General features: G+C 39.1%; 1 protein-coding gene and 1 pseudogene across 9 annotated transcripts in view; both read right to left on the minus strand.

Annotated features, from left to right (window-relative positions):
* Positions 1–18,744, minus strand: part of NTRK2 (neurotrophic receptor tyrosine kinase 2) — a 318,904-nt gene that overhangs the window by 244,894 nt on the left and 55,266 nt on the right. For 8 of the 9 annotated variants that reach the window (XM_015592644.2, XM_025049745.1, XM_006916083.3 and 5 more), the window contains 3 exons: positions 17,843–18,148; positions 6,073–6,108; positions 3,244–3,344 (listed from right to left, as the gene is read on the minus strand). In XM_015592644.2, coding sequence (XP_015448130.1) covers positions 3,244–3,344; positions 6,073–6,108; positions 17,843–18,148 — 443 coding nt within the window. The remainder of the gene's footprint in view (positions 1–3,243; positions 3,345–6,072; positions 6,109–17,842; positions 18,149–18,744) is intronic. The other variant, XM_025049746.1, reaches the window with a different exon arrangement.
* Positions 1,594–1,712, minus strand: LOC112483155 (annotated as a pseudogene).

Here is an 18,744-nt window from a genome sequence, read left to right on the forward strand (position 1 = left end):
GAAAGAGTTCCTGCTGAAAAGCACCTAACGATCTGCCAATAAATATTTAAAGCAGTTCTATTGAAGCAGTTCTGAATATAAAGAATTCTTTAATAAACAAAGATTCATTTGATAATGAGAAGAATCATTTCTTCAAAAACAGTATGAGAGATACAGTTTCATGTACTGTGTATGTGTTGGGGTAGTAATGGTCTTTATGTGGGAGAGAAGTAGGGATGAGTTTGTTTGGTTGTTTGTTTGGTTGGCTGGTTGGCTGGTTTTTATCTCAGGATATCTCTTAGCATAGAACAAGGAGTTGCCCTCCTCCAAAAATCCAACAAGGTACGAGGGGCACTTGTCAGAACAGGAGGGTGTTTAAGGCTGTCTTCCAACTGGTCTGACAACACCTTTAACTTTTGCCTCAGCTCTCTGGCTCTTTTTCTAATCTAATGATCCTCAGTGTAATCAGTGACTGTTTATATATCAAATATCTGATGCATGCATAATTTTAAAATTTTCTCTACATTAAAAAAAAAAAAAACATTGCTTTGCACCTCTCATGCAGATTTCTAGGGGCCTCATATGGAGTTGTACTATACAGACTTTGAACAAAGATTATTTTCACTGATCTTGCCTTCTAGCGGCCTTACTATAGACAGTTCGAACATCACCGAGATATGTTAGGGGCTTAAATTTATCATTAGGATTCAAATGAGGAAATTGAAGTTGATGTAATTTTTAGTAACTGAGATATAAACACACTAGTGGGTTTAACACATGTTCTTCGGATTCCTTATGGACACAAACAACTTTCGCAAATCAAGAAACATTAAGCAATTTGATATAAGAAGAAAAACTGAAATGATCGCACAAGACAGGAAGTAGAAAGCACTCTACAGCTGAATTACCAAGGCATCTGTCCTTCTATTTCAATGTAATGCATATAGTCATCTGTGGAAATGTGTGTTTGTCTCCATATACTGGACATGCATCTTTTGAGCCTCCCATTCCCACTAGTTCAAATATACATCATATCTTTTTATTACTGTGTCAGACCCCTAACTCATCACCTTGCTTACAATCTCTCTGTTCTGCAACCCATTCTACAATATTCACCATAAGTCTAATCAGTCTAATTTTTACTGAGCACCTCCTAGGTGCCATGCATTATTCTAGCACTATACAAAGAATCCTACTAAAGAATCTAGGGAAGGAAAAAGACATTAAACAAGTAAATAAATAAAATGCAAGGTAGTTACAGATAATAATAACTACTCAGAAGAAAATAAAACAAGGTAATGGCTGCCTGATGGTTACCCTAGCTAAAGCCATGTGATGACCTTTGGGAAATGCATGCTTTATAGAAAGAACAAAAGATGTTAAGCCTATAAGACAAGAATAAGGCTGGAACATACAAAAGAGCATTAAAAAATATACAGGTGGTAAGCAGTGAGGAGATGTGGGAGATGAAGTCAGAAAAACATCTGGGCAAGATACATAGGGCTTTGTTAGCCACCATGAAGAGTTGGGCTTTTTTTTTTTTTAGGCGAGGCAACCCTTGGTTGACCTCACAGATTTCAAGGACCTTGTCAGCTTACAATCCCTTATTTTTTGCTCCTACAGCACCTGGTCTTCCTAGGTGGTCTCCCATCCAAGTACTAACCAGGCCCGACCCTGCTAAGCTTCTGAGATCAGATGGGATCGAGCTTGTTCAGGGTAGCATGGCCATAGACAAGAGTTGGGCTTTTATAATAAAATTGTACTACACTATTGAGAAGACTCTGAGAATTATTTGTATTTTAAAAGGGTCACTCAGGCTGCTATGTGGAGACAGGCCAGAAGATAACAGAGTAGAAGAGGGGGACAGGGTAGAAGGCTGTGGCAGTCATTCAAGAATAAGCAACTGTGACAATATCTCTGTAAAGGGTCAGATAGTAAATGTTTCTAGCTTTGCAGGTGATACAACCTTTGCTGCATCTACTCCATCTTTCATCGTAGCACAAAAGTAGCCACAGACAATATGTAAATGGCTGTGACTACATTCCAATAAAACTTTATTTATGAACATTGACATCTCAATTTCACAAAGTTTCACAAATCCTTCTTTTGATTTTTTTTCAAACCACTTAAAAATGTGAAAACTATTCTTAGCCTGCAGACCTCACAGAAACAGGTAATGAGCTAGACTTGGCCTGCATGGGCCTTATTTTTCCAACTCCTGGGTTAGCCTGCAGCTGTGGCAGTAGAAGTAGAAAGATGTAAATGGATTTGGAATTTATAAAGAGGCAGAGTTAACAGGACATGCAACTGGGCACACACGACAAGTGAGGAAAGATAAAAATGGAGGAAGCCTGCTGGGTTTTTACCTGAGCAGTTGACAGACCACCCTGCCACAGAATCCTAAAGCCATGTGATCCTGGGGCTCTCACAAGCCCCTTTCGATGCCTCCTCACTGCACAATAAATCTAACCACCTGTCACTGTATTTCAAAACCTCATGACCTGGCACAACTAACTTCTCCAACCTTGCCTCCAACTGCCACCTTTCACATACCTTACCTTCCAATCAAGACTGTTTTCTAACCTCCAAGCTCTTGTTCACACACCTAAAACCCCTTCCTTTCTGTTCCTCTATGTCCAAATCTCAAGCATCCTGAACACACCATGGAAAATGCCACCTGTCCCACAAAGACTCCTCTTCCTCTCCCAACAGGAAGAAACAGAGCACCTGCCCTTCTATTTCTTTCTCTCAAATCCCTTGCTCAGCCTTCATTTGTATTTTAGGCGCTGGTATTCACATCTCAGGTCTCTGACTTAACTATAAACTCCAAAAAAAAAATGGACCTGAGTTTCATTCATATTTTTATCGGCTCCCACATCATAGCTTTATATTTGATGGGCACTGACAATTGTATTAAAATATTTAAGGAGGCAAGTGTGAAGGTGTGTAAGACAGGAATAATTATACATGTGCCTGAATAAGAAAGCTGGTTTCTTGCTCTTCTACCAATAACTTTTAAAAGGAGAGATATTTAAAACAAGAACCACTAGCAATAAGTCAGAGGCTATACAGCTGCCTTTATCACTCCTCTTAAACCTTTCTTTTAATTCCTCCAAACTTCAGTGCCCAATTTGCATCCCGAACATCTGAACAATAAAAATGTCTCGCTGAAAGACTTGCATTGAAGCAGCTCCATTTCTTTCAATACTTGGGAATCCAAAATGCTCAGAACCGACCTAGGAAACAACTCTTTATTCCACATACCGAGAGATGTTCCCGACCAGCTTTGTCAGCAACATCTGTGGAAGCGATTTCGTTACTTCTGTTTGTTGTGTCGCCGATGTCATTCGCTGCAGTCCCATAATCTAAAGGTGGAGAAAGAGGAAAAAGAAGGAATCATGAAGTTGTCATTAGGCTGCCAAAAACCACAAGGCCACAGAGTGACCCAGAACAAAGACAGACAAATCACAAGATTCCCAAACCACTGACAGCCTAGCTGGGGAGGAACAGGACCCAGCTATTGTAGTATTGGAGTTGTACGGTGCCAAAACGGTACTCAACTCAAATCTTTACATCACTGTTTTGTTGGTCAAATTCTAAACCAGGTTTAGGGTTTCTCTTGGCACATAAGGAAATATCCCTTTTTTGATGAGGAATTTAATATAAATACGAAAGAGAATCAACCATCCAAGAATCACAGATTTATAGACCTGGAAGGGTCTAACCACCAGTTTTACAGAAGACTATCAGCTGAGGAGAGTTAATTGACTAGTCTAAGGTCAACTGGCAAAAAGGTGGCAGAGCCTAAACATGAACCAGACTGAAAATCAGCAGCACCAATCGCAGGGCAGATGCATCTTATTTGAGTAAGAGGCAGCCCCTCAACATGGAATGTGGAATCAGCACTGATAGGGAACTTGGGTCCACATATGAACTTTTTGAAGAGTTCTGAATCATCGATATTTGTTTCAGAATTAACTGACAGGGACTTGTACCAATACAGTATTTAGAATTGTACAAATATGTTCTCATATCACTGTATTTCAAGTGGATCAAGATGAAAATTAATGACTGATTTCTTGTGAGCAAAATTTTTATTAAAATTACGTATAAAAGTCATAAAAATTTTGTTAAACTTATTGTAGACAATGTTGTATATAAATGTTCTGTATTTTTATTCTAAATAGATATGGTGCCTTCAATTTGTATCCTGAACAAACAACTTCATTAAGTCAGCCCCAGTTAAACTTCTCTCAGTAGAATTATCATGCAAGCCTCAGGATAACCAATTTAAATTATATTTTCATTAGCATAGCATTCCTTTGAATGTGAATGAAAAGTAACAAAAAGTATCTATTTTCTACTTGTTTGCCACTTTATTATTAACTCCAAAACTAAATTTTCACCATTTCCATTTTGAATATATTAAAACAATTTCAATCAAACACTAAGAGATATCATTTACTTGCTTATTTTCCTTCTTCGTATCATAATCAGACACTCATGCAAAATTAAATCATTAAAGCATCTATAGTTTAATAGCATGACATCTTGACCCAAAAACCTAAAGTGGGATCTGAGGCCAAAGGAAACATGACATTAAGTCTTGAAGTTATTGGAAAGGAGTCCGAAACATAATTTTAAATTGTAAAATCACAATTCAAACATACTTCTCTGTGATACAATTTGAGATACTCTTCCTTTAAACCTTTCTCTGTGATACAATTTGAGATACTCTCTGTGGTACAATTTGAGATACTCTTCCTTTAAACCTTCCTTTATTTGTCTTAATACTAAGACAAATAAAAACAAAAATATACAAATCGTATGCACAAAACCTTCTAAACCACAGCTTGAAGGAAATATAGCTTAACATGCATAAAGCCGGTAAAGACAATATAATTCCCCAGTTAAAACTAGCTCAAATTAAATATACACATATAATAAACATATAAACACAGGATCATTTTATAGAAAAAAGAAAATGGCAATGTGTATACAAAATATAAAATTAAAGAACAGAATGTTTTATAAAATAAATGTATAAATATAACATTTAAACCAATCTAATTTTTAATGAATCTTAAATTTCAAGCCAAGTGTTAAAATTTATCCTGCCACTTCCCCAAACAGAGGCCTCCTGGTCATGAAGGTGGTATGAAAATCCATTAAAGATGGATTTTCACACCTATTAAAAAATCCCTGGCTTCAATTAAAATAGTGAAACATAGATGAGATATTCAGTTAAAAGCTAATATAGTGGACCATTTCGTTTCTTCCCTTCCACATTCCTAAGGGAACCCCATTTTATTCAAGGAGTTCGAGCACATCCTCTGAGGAAACTAATTTAATCTCTAATGGAGTTCTAGTTAGTCAAGGGTTAATCCATCCTGCTTATCAATAATGGAGGCAAGAATGGATCATGGGGTCCTGAATCAGATACAAGGAGGGCCAAGTGGGGGTTACTGGAAAAGTTCTCTTTTTTATAGAACTCTTTCGGAAGCTCTTCCCTTTCCCCCAGCGATATGAACAATATCCTCTCTAAGGGGCCTCATCTAATAACCAGAAGGGGAGCCAGGCTTCAGGGAAGCCAGTGCAATGGGAAGGGGAGGGTAAAGATGAAAAAACCTGGGTCCCTGATGACATGGTTGAGCTGCTGGTTTAACCCACCCTAAAACATGTCCTATCTTTGAGGTTCCTGTCTGCGAGCCAAAGTTCCTTATTATATAAGAAACACGATTTTGAATGGAGTTTACCGTCATAACTAGAAACTGATACACCTCCCTTTTCTTGGTAGCCATGGCTTTTAAACAGGTAATTAGTTCCCAATTATAGAAACAAGTTGTATGTTACAGCAGAATGGATTTACTACTTCCAAGAACAGAGCACAAGAGAGAAAATGCTATTTACAGGCACCATAAACATCAAGGGAAAATTGCCATCAATATTGAATGATTTTTGAAATATTATTTTGGCCGATGTAATACTTGAAATGTATATTTAACTGAGCTTAAAGCTGTTCTTTTAGTTGATTTATTTCATTTTACACAAACATTTTAAAAGAATACAAAATAAAGACAACATGATAGCTACCTTCATAAATTACCTCAGGATAATTTGGGTCTGTACCTAAAAAGCAAAACAAAGCAAAGATTTGTAAGTATGCATTCAGAGTTTAAAAAAATACTAACTTATACCCACTAAAATGAGCTAAATATATATTGAAGATTTTATAACTGGATAGATTGTTTTATAGGACAAGTAAATAAAACCTGAAATTCTCCATTTGCTTCATGTTAACTCTATTCCCTTCCCCAGTCTATAACTTCCACCCCTCTCAAAAAGAATAAACAGGAATCACAAATCAATTTAGCTGGAAAAACCACAGCAATCAATGAATTTCTTTTACTATTTCAATTATACGGTTGGCCAGGTTAATCACAATTTTGGTATTTTTATCCCAGAGGCAGATCATTTCTGTACCACTTTTGTTATTCTCTGATGATTTGGGGTTACTTTCACACTATGTTTTGGCAAGTCCATTTGCATTCATGAACATGTTATTAACCAGCCTGTATAATGATATCTAAAGCACAAGTTTGCTCTCTTCTTGGTCTTAGGGAGGTTGCCAAGGCTGAATAAACCTTTTTTTTTTCTTTTGCCCTAACACAATACAGAAAAATAAGTGTACTTACTCTAATGAAATTGTTGACAAGAGATTATAAATTAATATGTCAGAGAGAATGCAAAATTATACCCATTTAATTTTTTTGGATGGCTGTATTCACCAAGACAATCAGAATATTCTGTTTTAAAATGTTCCATCAGAATTTGTAAAAACATTTTTAAGCTTTTTTTTTTAAGTCACAACAAGAACTGGTGACAAAAATATTTCCTACTTATTCTCCATTCAGAACTAGCTGAGTCTCTATATGAAAGCCTACTTGGAAATAAAATTAAACTTTGATGTAACATTTTAGTGATTACAAAATGAATTTCCAAAGCTATTTCCTCCACTTTTAGTCTTCACTTACCATGTGAAAAAGTAAAACTTGCAAACCATAAAGCTTACTCAGTTCTCATTTCACTTCTGAACCTTTAGCCAAAAAAAAATACTATTTAAAATAAAGTGATAGTTGAGCCACTTTTCTATTCCTGTATTCCTTAGTGAATAATTAAGGTTAGTCTAAATGAAGAATCAAATAAAAGTGGCCTAATGTTCAAGTTAGAAGTTTAACACAGTTCAACTAGAAGAACATCATTTTAGCAGGAGAAAATAATAAGTAGATGGTTGTGCACTTAGATTCAGAGATGCTGCATACTTCTGTGCAGTTCGTGCTTTGTACAACTCTGTGGGGTGCCATTCAGACTGCAGTCTATGTGAAAGGCATCACCTGATATTGTGCAGTGCACAACCTGTGCAGCCACATGTGATGGCCCTGTATCAATTTGTGCAGTCATTGATTCCTGCAAATTTCAATTTTATTTTGAGTTTTATCATCTCAATCATCATTTCAAAGTAGTTTTTACAATATATCAATATGTAGTATCTGAATTATCTGTAGCTGATGTAACATTCCAGAGGAGGGCCTTGCAGGCTGCCCTTCAGTTTGAGAGGAAATTCAGTGAATAAAGCAGCAGGAAATCCCAATGGCAGCTCTGGTGATATCATTTGCAGGATACCCACCCATCTGCTGAAGTTCTTTCATTTGCAAAGTGCATGGACCAAATAGTATCCCCTCACTGTGAGGATTTTTTAGCCCTGCTGAAGAAAAGGTTCTATAACCCCAAGTGAGCAAATCATTCTTTTAACTGCTCAATAATCCATGACTTTAAAAGATCCTATTCTGGTGTCCTTCTTATTGTGCCCTCAACATACAGTCTGAATCTGCAAGGCTACCTGCCCACCAGAGTCCATCTTCACTTCTAGACCTCATTCCAAGTGCCCAGGACCCAGAATTCCTTTCCCACAGGCCCCAAACACACTTTTGAGGACTGGCCAGCCTTTCCTTTACATCTGTCAGCCCATGGGTGGTGACACCACGAGTATGAGTACCCTCTGGCTCAAGATACAAGGCAGAGGCGAGGACTCAGCCAAGACAAATGATGGGGCATCCACATGCACATTCATTACTTCTCACATACTTCTCACTATATAGTCAGAGGCATAGGGTACTGGCCATGGATAGGAACCAGCTCTACCAAAACCAGTAGGTTCCAGCCTGGAACTTTAAGAGTCTGAGAATTCAATCTTCAAACTTAGCCTTCCGGGTCATTATAAACATGTATTTGGAGGAGGATAGCACCCATTTTATTTAACAAGATGTTAACTTGATTTATATTTTTTAAATGTTTAGATATAAGTATGAGGACGTTCATTTGTACTAGGATGACCCTCCATCCCAACTGCCTGAGATTGAGGGGATTCCTGAGGTGTTGGACTTGAAGTTTTAAAACTGGGACTAGTCAGTCACTCTGTTTTGTTCTCATGCCCTCTGAGATCCCCAGTCACCATCGCTTTTATTCTACAAGAAAGTAAGAAGGCTCTGGTAAGAATTCGGAGCCAGATTTGTCTAAGCCACACACTGAAAGGGTCTCAGTGGAAATGACTGACAGACAGGTATAATCAGCCTCATCACAGAAAGGGAACACCCAAACACACTCCTCATAAAGCCTCTAAGAAGATTCAAAACATCGAATTAATTCAATGTAGCAAAAGTCAGGTATAGGAAAATGGGATTTGGGGTAGAATCAAAAGTAAACAGGTTAGTGCATAATCTGTAAAACAGGTTGTTTTCCAGATTTATGATTCATATCAGTGCATGCCTTTTCTACCAAGCTTACTAGCAAAAGCAATTAGATCACATCTAAACTCTCTGAAAAGCACTATACTTTCCTAACTTCATTTTCCCACATGTATGAGATGTATTGTCACTTTACTTTTATTGTCAGGAATAGCCAAATTTAGTGAAAGATTATGAAACTCACAGAAAAACAATGTAGGAGGAACAGTGATTTTTTTCCCTCCCTAGCATACTGTACTATGTCTGATGAGGGCCTACTCACCACAATAAAGAAATGCCTCTTCGTGTACCAAGATTTGGGAAGCCTGGCACTTGGGAGGGTACACAGACAGAGTTTATAAAAAAAACAAGGGTTACATTACTCGAGCTGACCTCAGCTCATCAAGCACAGTATTTTGCTTCTAGCAACTTCTCAGGCAAGCAAACCTCCCATGGCATTTACACTCCAATAGTGAGATAATTATTATCATCATTTTAAATGCAGACACTGGAAAAAAATCACCACTTCCTTTTTAGATTTCTGGCAATGGTCAAGTTTTGAAAATAGACTGCCATTTTTAAGTCTGGTTCCTTTTATTTAGTTTAAATATGTTCATTAGATATTGTTATATACTAAAAGGTAGACACTGCTGTTGGAGATATTCAAGACAAAAAGGTGACTGAGGAAAGGCAAATACTAGCTCTAAGGGAAAAAGCCAATGGAAAGAGAATGAGTGAAAGATAAATGAGTAGCATCTGACGAGTAATATACTTGTAGTGGGGATTCGAGAAGGGTTATGCTACCTTGAATACTATCCTAGTCGCTCTCATCAGGTAAGAAATATCAAATCTAGGCAGCAGGAGGTGGCATCAAGCCCTAAAGCTTCAGTCAAGAATCTCCGTAAGAGAAAATGGGAATTTCATCAACCCACTGCATTCCAAACAGGAAGCAAACCATTTTCTCCCTCCACAGCCCACTCAAGTGCAGAAGCTACAACTCCTTGCCAACCCAAAGAAGATGCACGCCAAGCAGAAATGTCTATTTTCTGCAAAGTTTGTTGAGCGTCTCCAAGTGCTACACCAGTTGCACTTTGTTCTTGACCTAAGGTCTGTTGTCTGGAACTATGGGAAGAGGACTAAGAGTTTCAGAGAGCAGCCTGAAGCACTTCCGGTGAAAAAAACAATGACGACCTTATCACGGCCTCATGTGCACTCATGATAAAGCTCTGTACTAAATGAGCGATGTCTACACCTCCAAGAGAGAGGCATTTAAGCTTCTAAACACAGATGATAAATTCACTCCCCCGCCCCCCGCCGCCAAAACAACACCAAAGCAAAGCACTTCACCATCTTCTTAATTCCATGCCAAATGACTTAAATGAGAGTTTTTTTCACTTCCTTCTTCTAATCTCAGTTATGGCCTACAAGCACATCTTATGACTTCATGTAAATCTTCATGAGTAAAACTTTTTATCTGCAAGGTTATACAATTATAGGAAACACATTTGTAGGATTTTTTTTTTTAATTGTGGGAAAATAGGTAGTCTGACAGTAGGGTTCATTTTGCATTCTGCTGCAGAGATAAAAATAATGGTGGAGGCCAGAAGACACATCTGTTTCCCTCCTTTAAGCTTTTAGTCTCATTCTAATGCCTTAAAAGAAAAAAAAAAAGACTTTTCTTTCAATTCTATTTTTAGACTCTCTTTAGTGCGATCTTGAAAAATATTTCAAAGACTCCCATATGATAAAGCCATAGCAAAAGGTTTGCTCTTTTCAAATAAACTGTCTTTTGTCAATAGTGCTTCTAACTCATGGCGGTCCATCTTTTGATTCCCAGATCCTTCGCTTCCCTTTCTGAATGGCTGCCTGAACTGAGAACCTGAAAACACTGGGGGTTCAGACGCTGGGTTCCTGGCTGAATCACTAATGCGCTACGTAGCATGGGGAGTCTCTTCACTTTTTCTGTACCAAAGGAGACTTCCATGAGACAGGAGAGGATAATAGCATTGGCTTTGGCAACTCCTCAGGAGCTTCGGGAAGCATAATTAATTAACATTAGTACTCTTGAGACATAAAGAGCTATTTAAGTATAAATCTTAATTATCATGATTATTATGATTCTATGGCCGAACAAGACTCTTCACAGTTATTTAAAACAGAAAAGCAGGTGTAATTTTCTTTCCTTTCTTCTCCCAGGATAAGAAATGGGTCCTGACAAATGTCTTAAGGGGCAAGTACTGGGGGAGTTTCTAGTTCCTCAGTGTGTGACATTTGGAAGAATTTCCTTTCTCTACATTCTTTGGCCTAAGTACACCAAATCTAAATCTGCCAGTTTGAGGGCAATTCTAAGCACTGCAGAGAGCTCTAGTTCATCCAGACGTCATGAATCTGATGGTAAAATGGCACGAATGAGAAGCTGTGGGGAAAACTCTTCCAGTATTTATAGTTTGTTCCTGACGCGAATTTTGCATAGGAGACAACTGCTCCCGAATTAGGAAGCATAAGTCACTAACTCCCACTGCTTGTGTGAATGAGCATTCTTGAGCTGTGACATTCTTCCTGAATGAGTGGGCCATAGAGACACTCTTTATGTACTGCCTAAAGAATGGAAAGCTTTAAACCATGGATATTTTTTCATCTAGTGCTCTGGCGAGGTTTGTTCCAAGACTAAACTATTAGTCACTCGGGTAATGATTTCTACAGGAAAATTTACTCTTAAACAATCAACGTGTTCACGTTCATAGAAATATCTGGCCAAGAAAATTCTTGAAAGCGCTATCTGATTAAAAGATACTAACAAAGGCTCCAGGTTTCTCCCTCATGGTACTCACGAGCAATCTCTCTGCCATTAATTTCTGCTTTAAATTCTGCTTTTAAAAAACACCCTCACCACTTCTAATCTCCACTCGGCCTCCATACACACTTTTGTGTTCATGAAGATGATTTTTCTATATGTAGGATTGAATTCCAATGACAGCCACAGAGCGGATCGATTTCATCTCAGACAAGTCTTACTTTTGGCCTGTAAGCTAAATAGGATACAGAAGGATCTTGGGGAAAGTCTCAGGTAAACCCATGCTTTCTATGAGTATGCCTGTACTACTACCTCTACTTTTTATTCACTCTCCCAAGCTTCCTTAAGTCACTTATTGAATTTATCTTACTTTTTGCTAACCTCAACTAGAGTGCATCTCGGTGCACCAACTATTCCCTATTTTTATCGTTATAACTATTGATATCCTTGAGGAGTCAATGTGGTCATTTTGGTGGATGCCTGACCAGTTCTTCCATGGCTTCCCCTGGATTCTGCAGGGCAGAACTATCCTCACTATTCAGTGTGGTCAAGGGCTTGCAGCAACAGCATCATTTGAAAGCTAATTAGAAATGCATGATCTTAGGCCTTTTTCCAGACCCATGGAATCAGAATCTGCATTTAACAGGAAAATTTACTCTTAAACAATCTCTATGCTCATTAAAGTTCGAGAAGCTCTGGTTTATAACTCTATGAGAAGTCTAACCAAAGGCGAAAGGCCCCAGTAGACATAAAGGATGGCAATTTTACAATAGAACTTAAAGCAAATCTAAAAAAAAAAAATAGCTAGATATGCAAATACTGAAGCGGTAGGTACTCTCTGGCAGTGGCTACACAAAATAGTAGGGGTAAGGGCAGGAATGTCTTTTGTCCCCAGTGGCATACCTCTGGGCCCTGTCGCAAATGGGAAGAGGAGGGAGAAAGAGCTTAGACATCAGAGAGGGCTTATATTTCCCGACCCTCTCTAGAAATCAAACTTTAACTTAGTTTTCCCCTTAAAAGTCCAAGTCTAGAAGGTTCCCGTAGTCAAGCAGCAGAGCTCCAAGGTTCTCTCCTCTGGGCCAGCCCAGACTTCTGGGTAAGGGAGGACAAGGCCAGTGTTGGCGGAAAGGCCATTCTGAGCAGAAAATTTTCTCCTAATGGTTACAGAGCACAAATGCAAAGGGAGGTGGGAAATGGGTTCCTTCGTTATTATTCTCTCGGTGTCTACCTCCATCGAGGGAAACACAGCAGAATTCACAAAAAAGCTGCCTAAGAGCTGGACCTATGTCCTTTGAAATGTCTGATTCACACTGGACTTTAAGAGGTCCCAGAAAGGAGAGAACAAGGAAGGACTTAGAAGTTTCTTTGGGGAAAAGTGTTGTCCTCGCCACTAACGCACCATGGGGCTTCCATGGCACCACTCTGAAAACTTGAATTTGTTCCCTGCAGGCAGAAGGTTTGGCAGACAAGTGCCTGACTCCTGCCAGAGAAGGCTAAAGTAACCTGCGGTGGCACAATGCAGGTGGCATTTGGGTGCTACCTGTATACCCAGAGGTGGCAAGACAGAGATCATGAGGGCTACCCCTGTGGATCAGATGTAGGCAGCACAGGAGAAAGTCAGTGTGGAGAGTCTTAGGTCCTGACAACAGGCCCCTTTGGAGGAGCAGAGGGGTCCCAAAAACACAAAGCTGCATCTGGGGTGCTGAAGAAGGAGTTGCTTCCGCCAGCTGCAGTAGAGTTGTGTCCTGTCATGGGCACTGCAAGAAAGGGGACTGCAGAGAGCAGAATCTCCAAAGAACCCGTAACGGGTTCAGCCCTGAACATGCCCAGGTCCCAAGAGACAAAGGCACCAGGAAAAACACTTCCTTTCCATCTGTCCCCCATGCCCAACCCCTTTGCGGACAGCAGAGAGGCTGAAACCTCATTAGCAAGCTCCAGCCCCTACCCCATGTAGCCAGCCTGAACTGAGAGAGGAGAGGAGAATGGCCCTTAAAGCAAGTCTAGAGTTTTGATTTCTAATTTAGACAGGACATACTATTTCTAGACCAAGGTTTTGTCTACAACCTAAAGTGACCAAAGGATTGTCTGTTACTCAATAAAGAGCGGAAAAATCCTACTTGGGTCAGAGCTCTTATCCAGACGAGCGACTCTCACCCTTATTTGCACACTGGAGTCCCTGGGGAATCTTAAAAACAAAAAATGCCAAAGTCTAAGCCTCTTCGGGAGTCACTGAATCAGAATTGCTGGAGGTGGGCCCCAGGAATGTGTATCAAAAATGAAATGATAAAATAATAGTTAAAAATCCCCATTTGATTCTAATGTGCACCAAAGAGACAGACACTACTGTTCCCGGTACCAGAGAAGATTATTCACTCCTATGAATAAATTTTTAAAGGGACAATGAAAAAACAAAATGAAATAAAATAGTTTGATTGTCATAAGCAGTGCTCATCAGTGTGCTAGAAGGATGAACACTACCACTCTCTAGATTTCATTTTGAAGCCAAAAGTGACGTTTTTGTGCTTTAAACATAACCCCAAACTGAACCAAGCTGAGTTCAGTTCCAAATATGGGATCAAAATGATCAATCTAGTGTTTGAAGTTTGGAAAAAGCTTTCCTCCATTTCTCGGTTACTAGCCGGGCTGCCAATGATTGACAGATGGGAAAGCACTTGCTCAGTATCTGGGGTCCTGCTGGCATCTAAATAGCTGATAACATCTGCCCTTTCCCTGAACACCCCGGCTGGGTCTAGTGTAAGAGTTTGCAAAGTCCCAGCACTCTGTAAAGACATTCTATGGGGCTCTTATTGCCCACCTCACACCCTCACACCCTGTGCAGCACCCTTCTGGCCTATCTGATGCTGGCTCGCAGACTCTGCCCCACCCCTCCTCTAAGAAGAAAGCAGAGTGTCCACCACCACGCCCAGTATCTCCATGCCATGCAGTATTAAAGGCAATTAGGACTGTCACTATGTCCAACCAGTCCATCTTCTTCCACACTCAGCCATTTCTGTTTAAGGGGCTTTTTGTTTATTTGTTTTTATTTTTTTAATTTCCTTCAACACTTTTCATTCTCTAGCTCCAAAGAGAGAGTGAATTCCTAAACAAGGAGACCATCCCATGGAAATCTCAGTTCTGAGCTGAATGAAGAACACACACTCTCAGGACAGCAGAGCTGCCATTTTAACTCTTCTGACTTTGTATGGTAATGTAAACTGGCTTAGCTGTGATCCCAGGCTGCCTCCTTCCTTGTAAGCCAGGAAACTCACACACACAAAAAAGATCTCAACAAAACAACTGGTAAAAATATAGCCGAAACTTTTTATCAGAAAGATTTGTGAGACTAAACTTTTTCATCAATTATTATATGATGACAGCAAAAATACTAAATGAATGTAAACCAAACTTGACCTGTTGTCCTCAACTTGGAATGTACCTTTAGACTAGCAGGGTACTGATATATATATATTTGCTATTTGTTTATTTTTCTTTAGTTTTGAAGGGTGGGTAAGAAGGAAAGGAATCAATTCTAAGAAAGGCCATTATCTGTATGCTATGGCCACAAATCTCGTAAATACCCACAAAGATTGTATCACACAAGCCAAGTGAGGTCAAGCTCTAATTGGTCACACTGGTTTATGGCCCACAAGGGCCATTTATATCCCTTATCATTCTGGGCCAAGTCTCTTTCATTTTCACTTTCATTTATTACTCCTTGATAGCTGGTCCTTGAGTAAATACTTAAAGAGAAAAAACAAAATCAGTCTTTTCTAAAAGCAGATGTTCATATTTTAAAGACCTGACTAAACTAATAAATGAACAAGAAGAGGGAAGGAAAGGAGAGCAAAGCCCATCTTTATAAAATTGAGCTTAATTTTTATTTTTACTAAATAAATGATTATTTCTTTGAAAGAGAATATTTGAGAGACTTCAAGTTATTCTTAAGCCAGAAAACATTTCTTTCCTATCACTAAGTTAAACCAACAGAAATGACTGATAAAAATGAGGCCACATGGATAAGAGGAGTTAAGCTCTACCGAATACTGGCACCATACAGAGATGTTCAAAACAAAATACATCAAAATCCTACCTAAAATAGAAGCTCCTGGCTTTACATGGACAGAACTGTGCATATATCAAAGAACACAGACCACTTCTAAAACTTTTAAATGCCTGACCTTCATCTTGAATCAAATTCACCTCCAACAGTTTCAAAAGGCAGTTGGCAAAATTCAAATAAAGTCTGAAGTTTAGCTAACAGTAATGTACCAATGTCAGTTTGAGTTTTGACAAATGTACTGCAGTAACGCAAGATGTTAACAATAGTTAAAACTGGGTGCAAGGTAGCTGGAAACTCTGTCTTTGCAACTTTTCTGTAAACCTAAAATTATTCGCAAATAAAAAGTTCACTTAAAAATTAGCAAAAAGCAGTTGTCCCAAAGCAGAGTTTCTGGATTTAACTATGAAACTGTATTCCTCCAAATATGCAGGGAAAAAAAACACGGAAATCTAGAGATTTACTACAGCAAATGTAGCCAAGCAGCTAAACTCAAGAGGAAGATCGAATGGGAAAGACAACTGCCAGGAGTCCCTGGGTAAGGTGTCCAAACACAGCTTGTTTTACATGCTCCTGAAAGGCTGTTTGTAAATCAAATTTATATAATTCAAATCACATTTCGAACATGCTAATGAAGCTTGTATATTTAAATAGCTGTTTAATAAATACCAGGATAATGGGAAAGCTTATTATGTAGCAAGAATAATGGCATTCCCATTTACTGTTTGGTGAAGGTAGCTTTTCATGCATCGCCTCTGACCGTGGGGCTGCCCTGTGAGCCAGTCAAGAATGTGCTGCCCAAGCAGCCCATGCCTCATAGGCCTCCAAGTTTCTATTTTCCCTTCCCTCTGCCAAGCGATCTTTGTGTGGCTTTGATTAACTCAGAGTGATTACGGTAAGAAATTCAATTCATGTACAAGTTCCAATATCCAAACACAAGCCTTGGCCTCCTCAATGGCAACAGCCATTGGGCAACAAGACCAAGCAAGTAAGAATACTCCACCGAACAACAGTTATCTGAAGCAGGAAAATGCGTGATAATCGTCCTTGCTGTTACTGGAGCTTACACTATAATTCTCTTGCTGACCACAGGATGGACTCTTGATGCTAGCCATCATTTTCCTAACCAGATGAGAACTATTACCAGTCCTAGAAAAACAATTCAGGATCTGATTTTAAAAAAAGAAAGGAAGAAAGAAAAGAAAGGAAGAAAGAAAAGAAAAGAAGAAAAAAAGAAAAGAAAAGAAGAAAGAAAAGAAAAGAAGAAAGTAAAGAAAAGAAAAAAGAAAGAACGAACTGGCCCTTTGCCATATTTAGTTTGAGAAATACTTTGGAAGGCAACCCTTTCATTTTACAGAGGAAAGTAAAATCCAGGGACATTAAGTGACCTCCCATTGACTAATGACAGAATGCAAGAGAGGGAGCAGAGTTGGGAATAGAGAGGAAAAGAAATGGGACAACTGCACTTCTCGCCCTCCTCATCTCAGCCAGAGGTCTCCATGGGAGCGAGCCACTGAAAAGAAAGAAAGAAAGAAAGAAAGAAAGAAAGAAAGAAAGAAAAGAAAAGAAAGAAAGAAAAGAAAGAAAAAGAAAAGATACCTCAACTCAGTCAGTCCAGGTCAGCAAAACATGCTAAGACACTGGTTTCTCATCCATGGATGACGGGGTATGATTCTGAATTCCAAATGGGTAAAGGGTTAGGAAATGCTTCTTTAACAGCTCAGGAGTCAACTAAACACAGCCAACCAAGCTGCTCATGGTTTTGCAAGAGTTTTGACATTGTGTGTACAAAATCTCATTAAACATTTGAGATAAAAATAATACATGTATATCAGATTATTGTTCGAAATTATTCATTCCCCTCTCCCCTCGCCCCGCACACACCTTCTTGAAAGGAGTGAGTTCCTGCCCCATGACTTGCTTTGGCCGATGACATATGGGCTGAAGAAACCATGTGCCAGTCTTGAACCTAGGCCTTATTTCTAGTTGTCCCCTTATACTCTACAACTCTACAGTCACCATAGAAAGCAGATCTCCTGTGTAGCTGCTGCTTCCTCACCCGGAACCCCAGAATAAAGCCGCATGGAACATAACTGCCTGGCTGACCTATAGACCCAAGACTAACTAATGTTGCAAACCACTGATTTGGGGGCTGGTTTATTGTACATATGATTTTTGTCCATAGTTGAGTAATAGACCTCTCCAGAGTCAAAAGCATCAGGGACTCACCATCGTCGATTCCAGGCCAGCCCATGAAGTGAGCAGAAATCTGTTTCTCATCCTTCCCATACTCATTCTTGGCTACTAACTTGTAGTCCCCATTGTTCATGTGAGTGGGATTGTCCAGCTGGAGGCAGCCATGGTACTCCGTGTGGTTGGTAACATGGATTTTAGTACAGATGTATTTGGACTCATTCAGTATTGCCCCATTATAGAACCACTGAAGCGCAGGTTTGGGGTTGCCTTTCACAGTGAATGGAATGCACCAGTGGTGGTCTGAGGTTGGAGATTCGAGAAATGTGATAGTTGGAGCAACTAAATTGAAAAAGAGAGAGTTAATAGCATCAGAAAGCTCGGAATTTTCCCCATCTCCAGATTTCTGTGTCATCAACAGGGGATTTTATTCAACCACTGTTCAGTTTAAGAAAACACATGACCAGCGACCCTGGAATCATCAGTATTTTGTATCATCATCAAGGCTGAATTAACTTCCTACAGAGAGCTTCAGAGAGACTCCTTTCCCCGCTTTGCTTAAGACCCATGCATTGCAGTCATTTTTCACATCTATTCAATGTGGGAACCAGCTCCAAACAGATCCCAGAGATTCTGACAGTGGAGAGGGTTCAATTGAAGTTGACTTTGGTTTATATGCCTTGATATAATGTACATTCACCACCAAAACATTGAAGGCTACTATTTTTACAGTACTTCACTAAATGATACTAATAATGACAAAAATGACTTTGGAAATCTTGTCTGAACCCCCAGTCTCGTGTAAGTTATCTAAAACAGATCAAAGTGATCAATGCGATGAATGTTGCTACTGATGCTGATTGATTATTATAAAGTATGATAAATTGCTATTTTTCATCGATTGTCAATAGTAAATGCTCTTTAAAAGCATCGCATTT

The sequence above is a fragment of the Pteropus alecto genome, unplaced genomic scaffold (assembly GCF_000325575.1).
Source record: "Pteropus alecto unplaced genomic scaffold, ASM32557v1 scaffold206, whole genome shotgun sequence".
Taxonomy (NCBI): Eukaryota; Metazoa; Chordata; class Mammalia; order Chiroptera; family Pteropodidae; genus Pteropus; species Pteropus alecto.